At 40.5% G+C, this 6767-nt stretch overlaps 1 protein-coding gene across 1 annotated transcript in view; it reads right to left on the minus strand.

The window, feature by feature from the left end:
• Positions 1-3545, minus strand: part of gnas (GNAS complex locus) — a 43937-nt gene extending 40392 nt beyond the window's left edge. The window contains exon 1 of the mRNA XM_047369541.1: positions 1759-3545. Within this exon, the coding sequence (XP_047225497.1) occupies positions 1759-1897 (139 nt within the window). The 5' untranslated portion in view covers positions 1898-3545. The remainder of the gene's footprint in view (positions 1-1758) is intronic.
• Positions 3546-6767: the final 3222 nt, after the last annotated feature.

Here is a 6767-nt window from a genome sequence, read left to right on the forward strand (position 1 = left end):
TGACATTTTTATTCAAAGTTCTGTAAACAACATGTATATGAAGGGCGGAACGGATGAACGGCTCAGTATAAACAGAACCGATTGTTTAGTAGTACGATTGCTCTTGGTAAATGTAATAAAAGCAATAAATATTCTGCACATCTATTTTGGAAAACAATGATTTATACGTTTGTGCAGGATGTCACATTTTCTGTGCGTGAAGCTAACTGCAAGAAACATCTGAACTGGATCCAGCTGTGCAACAGGTTGTTTTTGTGGGAATGCAATTTGACTAACCTGACAGTCTATTAGTAATTCTGGTCTGTATAAAAGTTAAGAGATCTGCATAAGAGTAATAAATTGGATTTCTTGTGGCCACAATTTTATGACTAAGTTGCATGGATAACACTTTATCTTTCCTGAAAATACAAGGTTGTGTTTGTTTCTATTAATTTGACCTAAGAGAGTTTCTGTTTGATAAAAAGTATTTTAATGTAGGGTGAAGAGTAGTAAAATGTGGGAGCAGCCTGGATGAAAGTAGACCAAGCATATATTCTTAATTTGTGATTTAACTTGTTAATATGGGGCTTTTATTTTACATGTATTAGCCAATTGCTTCATATTTTCCTGTACCTCTGCAAAGTGCAGACTTAAACCTTTCTCTAGCATGAAAACCCTTCGACCAATCAAGTAAAAGTGTTTTACACAATATACAAAACTAGCCAAAAAACACAAAACAAATTAAGTTTTTTGCCTTTGCACCAGCTTGTATTTGTAAAGCCAAGAGTATGATGAACTACTTGAAGGGTTCCAACATGTTTACATACTTTCCCAGGTTTGAACAGAGCTCTCTGCCTTTTTCAGTTAATTTTTAAAGTATACGTAGGAAAGTTTCGCTCCAAATTTATAGCAGATGTTTCTACAGGGATGAGGCTTTAAAAATGGAATTTGAAAAAAATAGACACCAAGGAGGAAAAGATGGATGGACGGACCGACCATTAATATTTACACGTTTGGGGTTGCCAAGTACTGCTTCGTAATTGGTACACTATAATATTTCAGGTCCAACTTTCCATACAATATTTGACCAATTGGACCGACGTTCACTTTTTTCCATGTCCAGTACTGATATAGATCCTAATTACATAGATCAGAAACCCCAGGCAGAGGAACACTGTAATGTTGGACACAACAGAGAGCAGGTAGGAAATCTGGGATGACTGTAACAGATATCATCAATGAAAAATTAATAATATTGCATTGTCATGTTTTCCCAATATATTGTAGACCTGGATGGATGAATGGACAGGGATAGATATGGATGGATGATGGATAGAAGGACAGACAGATGGATGACAGATGAATTTTGGATGGATGGCTAGACAGAAACAAGCAAATGGACAGATGAACGATTGAAAGATGGGTGGATGAATTAGATGAGAGGATGGATGACACCAAGATGGATGGATAAAGACCGGTGGATGAAGGATACATATGTCTACGTAGGGATCAAACTTTACGACAAAGGGATACAAAATATAAAGTCGGGATACAAACATACTCTTTTCTTTTTCCACACTAATTAAAACATAGAACAATCCATAAATTTCCAGAATGCATGGGACTCTGACTTTCTTATATAACACAGTGATATTGTTAAAAATGCATTAAAAAAGGCAAATAGATGCAAAAGCAAAAACGATCAAATACTCTGGAAAATACCCCATAGGGTCAAGAAAGAGGGATGAGGAGGTTAAAATAGGATTCAGCCAAACTCACCTAAAAGTAGTAGTCTGTGTGTTGCTCTGTAGATCTGTTTGTCCTTCTGGAGCTGCTTCTCAATCTTTTTGTTAGCTTCTCTTTGTGCCTTCTCCTCATTTCTCTGGTCTTCGGTCTTACTGTTGCCCAAACAACCCATCTTCCCGCAAGAAAAAAAAAAGAAAAAATGGGGGTCCAGGGGAGGAGGAAGAGGAGTGGAAGAAGTAGAAGCAGTGGAGGGAGGGGAGTATGTAGAAACGAAAATAAATAAGTAAAAATGATCTAGGTCCCTCGTTTGGCCCTCGGATTTGGCAGCAACGCAACACACATTTACACAGTTATTGTTTCTAAAACTGTCGGTAGTTTAATTCTGGAGAAATAATGTGTATAAAGCGTATTTTGCTGTCAGAAAAAAGGCAGGATACTGCTGCTGACGACACGGAGGCCGCCTTTCTCTGTTAGCTTCAGTCCTGCTTTTCCCCCTCTTCTAACCCTAACTTTAGTGTGTTTTCCTTCTTATAATCTCTCCCCCTCGACTAATTGGAAGATAATTATAATCCACAGCGTTCGTTACGACACTAAAATACGGGATTTCACCTCAAACGGAGGCAGCGAAAAGAGCCTAATTTGCATCTCCGAAAGCCGGGGTCTTGCGTCTTACTGCTGCCCGTGACAAGGAGCTGAAGTCGGCGTGTCCGAAAGGCTCGGCCGGGCTGAGGCGCCTCTCGTCTTTGGCAACAAACATGTCCGAAGCTGTACAATTACACTATTTCTGTGGATTTTTCTTTCTCCCCGACGGCTGCCTTGGGTCGGGTACCCACCTAGCAGAACAGCAGGAAGGCAAATAATATGTAAACCCAAACGAGCTACATGTATGATATTCTTCTTCCTTCCGTCGTCATCCGGCTCCTTCTCCGCATCAAATCAAGCTCCAAACTCGCTTCGGTTGTCTTCCGTCGCCACCTCCAACTCCGAAACGAGACCACCAATTTGTCCTCCTTATTTGTGATGGCTGTTCCCTTGCTGTATTTTCTCCTCCAGAGGGCCTTCTCTCTCTCTCTCTCTCTCTCTCTCTCTCTCTCTCGCTCCCTCCCTCTCTTTTGTGGCAGAAATGTGTTATCAGTCCTTCACATCACTACCGACCCTCCAAAACTGCGCACCGACATACTGCTTATTTTTTGAAAATGTCAGGTGAATCCTTCAACGAGAGAAAACTGATTTTTGAAAACGGCTGGGTTAAAGAAAATATATGGAAAACGTGACCAAGATCCGAGAATCTCTCAAAATGTATCCACGTTTCTTGCAGGTGAAAAAAAAAAAAAAAAAAATCAACCCCCGCTGTCAGGCTTCGGGTTTTTTACACGGCCTCTAAATGTTTACACACCTACAGACTGTCACACAAACAGGTATTTACATATTCAACCCCTTGAATCGGAGGAGAGTAAACACGCCACAGGCTTGACACTCTTACATGTGCATTTACATTGAGAAAAAATAGGACGCGGGGCTGTTGTAGCAGCACATTCCCACCGTGAAAGGCCGCTCCTCTCCGGAGGGCGAGGGGGAAGGCGCTGGCCGAGGAAGGTGAAACACGGTCCAAGAAGCGCCTCTTCGGGGGGTTGTTATTATTATTTTCTCCCTTTCTCTTCCTCCGAGAATAGCAGGCTACATTGAAGAGGCAGACGGCACTGAAGAGACGCGGGGTGGGGCCACACAGCGCTCATTGAACCCTGGGAAGGGAGGACCGAGAAAAGCGGAGAGGAGAGGCCGCTGCGCTTCGTCACATGGCCGGGGCGCGGAGCTGCGTCAGCGGCACGGCCGTGCGCGCAAAACGGCGCCCTCTTTGAAGAAAAAGGACCGCGGCAGGGTGAAAGTCGTGCAAAGCAAGGGTCAGCGGCTAAGGCGGATTTATCTCCAAGCACCGAAAAATTAAGGGCTGAGATATTAAAGGAATAAACTCGAAATAACGAAGCCGTAAAGCCACTAGTAAGATTTTTCAGTAGAATTGATAAAACTTATGATTTAATTTGCCACCTGCAGAACATGTCATGGTCTCTTTATTTCTTAGCCTGTCAATCCTTATGTAATGAAGGTACAAATCTAGCCTCCTCGAAACAGGCTCCCAGGTGATGAAATCACAAAAGGCGAAACCGATCAAAGTTATTTTAAATAGGCTACTTTGTTTTTTCCTCTTTACTATTTTAACCAGATGTCTCTTTCAGTGGTGGTGCAGCTGGTATTCCCACGATCATCCTGTTCTTCGTTTTTAGTTTGGGGCAGTGTATGCTACTGCCCTCCAGATATTAACGGAGTCAACACCAACTATTCTAATTCTTGAACATAGATCTGAGTAATTCCCATTGTGATTGGACCAATGAACACCGGGAAGGCTCATAAATTCAATCCTTTCCAGGTTGTCCGACCATTCATAAACAATGTTAGTGTCACTTCCTCTTCCCGCAATCTGCTGCACCACCTATGGTTTCAACACATCCGCTGCTATTTGAATAGGAGTAAATGGAAATTCTGGGAGGACTGGTGTAGTAAAATCATAACATAAGCAAACTGTGGTTACAAATATATAAAATCACTACTGGCCTCTGAATAGGAAGATTATATAGAAAATCACTGAAGTAAAGAGACCAAAGTCTTTCACTTTAGTCTATCTCCGAAGCTTCATGTCTGGACAAATTCAGCTTCTTGTTTTCTTTTATTATCTTTTTGTCAAATTAGGTCTGGTGTCCTTGTTTTATTTCTTATTCCAGTTAAGCTGAATTTACACTTTTAGTCTTGCTAGATTTTTTTAGCAGCCTTTCCCAAAGTCAATCTTAGCATCTTAATTAGCAGGGTTCATAGTTTGGTGGGACTGTTTTAGAGTGCTTCAGATTTGACCTTTCAAACACAAGTTTAGTGTCCGGATAAACCACATCAATATTTCTGAGTTCTTTAAGCTGTAACTCCCTTCAGATGATCTATGAAAAGGCAGAGTGTCTGATCATTGCCCCAGAGAGCATGGTGCCATTGATCAGGCAACAGAATGGACCTTTGAACTCTACCATCAAGGCAACCTTAAGAAAGGTACTTGTTTTTCAACCAATAAATAAATCTTAAAGGTCACTTAAAGCAACTCACCTGCAACTTCATTTTTTATTTTAAGAAGGTTGGTGGAAAAACAGGAATTTCAGATGGTTATTCATACTTCATTTCCCTCGTCTAGGATATTTTAAAGCAATTTTCACATGTAAATAAAAAAAATAAAAAAATGCCCTGATCGCCTTCAGTTGAACCCAGTTGATACCTTTGAGTTTTGTTTTATCTGCTTATTTATGAGTTCAACTTTTACTTTAAAATATAATGTTTACAGCTCTAAATAAGTAGGTATATCAACCGAAAATTCCAAGATTTTATAGGATCCAGTACTTGTGAACATCCCATTGGAAACTCAAGAAAACTGGACAGTTTATAATAAACCTGAAAGAATTCAAAGGTACAAGATTACAGTTGAATTTACAGTAAGTCTACTTTGGGAGATGTGGAAAGGCTTTCTATCTGGAAATGTATAACACTTTGTGGAGCTGCCAGGGGGATATAGCATTACCAGATATTCAGAATCTGTTTTTTAAAATTGTTATATGTTAAAAGGATGAGCCCAGTTCTTGCAGTGCACTATGCATACATGCATACAGTAAAACACTTTTCAAAATGGTTTGAAGTAAAAAAAAATGGATGATTGCACTTGCCTGTTTCATGTTTGAAATAAACACTGTTAATGTGTAATGAAGAAACTAATTTGTAATGAAAATGAAATAAGTCAACTTATTCCCTATCAAACACATCGTAAATGTAATATGATTTAGCAATACAGAAAAAAGCAAATAGGGAAAATAATAAAACCATTATAATTATTATTGACATCACTGTTGGATTAAATCAACCAAGTACCGGATTGGAATGATTCAGATACAGTTCATAAAAAAATACATGAGTTTGGTCCATATGAACATTATAGTATCACACAGATGCTGCAGATTTGTCAGCTGCACATCCATGATGCAAATCTCCCGCTCCACCACATCCCAAAGGAGGCCATTTGAGTCCAGTGAACTCATTGTTATGTTCAAGAAATAGGTCTGAGATGATTGGTGCTTTATGACATGGCACGTTATCCTGCTGTTAGTAACCATCAGAAGATGGGTACACTGTGGTCATAAAGGGATGGACATGGTCAGCAACAATACTCAGGTAGGCTGTGGTGTTAACACGATGCTCAATTGGTACTAAGAGGCCCAAAGTGTGCCAAGAAAATATCCCCCACAACATTACACCACAACCACCAGCCTGAACCGTTGATACAAGGCAGGATGGACCTATGCTTTCATGTTGTTGATGCCAAATTCTGACCCTACCATCTGAATGTTGCAGCAGAAATAAAGACTCATCAGACCAGGCAACGTTTTTCTAATCTTCTATTGTCCAAGTTTGGTGAGCCTGTGTGAATTGTACCCTCAGTTTCCTGTTCTTAGCTGACTGGAATGGCACCTGGTGTGGTCTTCTGCTGCTGTAGCCCATCCGCCTCAAGGTTCGATGTGTTGTGCGTTCAGAGATGCTCTTCTGCATGCCTTGGTTGTAACGAGTGGTTATTTGAGTTACTGTTGCCTTTTTATTAGCTCGAACCAGTCTGGTCATTCTCCTCTGACCTCTGGCATCAACAAGACATTTGAGCCCACAGAACTGGATATTTTCTCTTTTTCGGACCATTCTCTGTAAACCCTAGAGATGGCAGTGAGTGAAAATCCCAGTAGATCAGCAGTTTCTGAAATACTCAGACCAGCAACCATGCCACTTTCAAAGTCATTTAAATCACCTTTCTTCCCCATTCTGATGCTTAGTTTGAACTGCAGCAGATCGTCTTGACCATGTCTACATGCCTAAATGCATTGAGTTGCTGCCATGTGATTGGGTGATTAGAAATTTGCAGTAACAAGCAGCTGGACAGGTGTACCTAATAAAGTGGCTGGTGAGTATATCAT

Source organism: Girardinichthys multiradiatus, chromosome 1 (genome assembly GCF_021462225.1).
Source record: "Girardinichthys multiradiatus isolate DD_20200921_A chromosome 1, DD_fGirMul_XY1, whole genome shotgun sequence".
NCBI lineage: Eukaryota > Metazoa > Chordata > Actinopteri > Cyprinodontiformes > Goodeidae > Girardinichthys > Girardinichthys multiradiatus.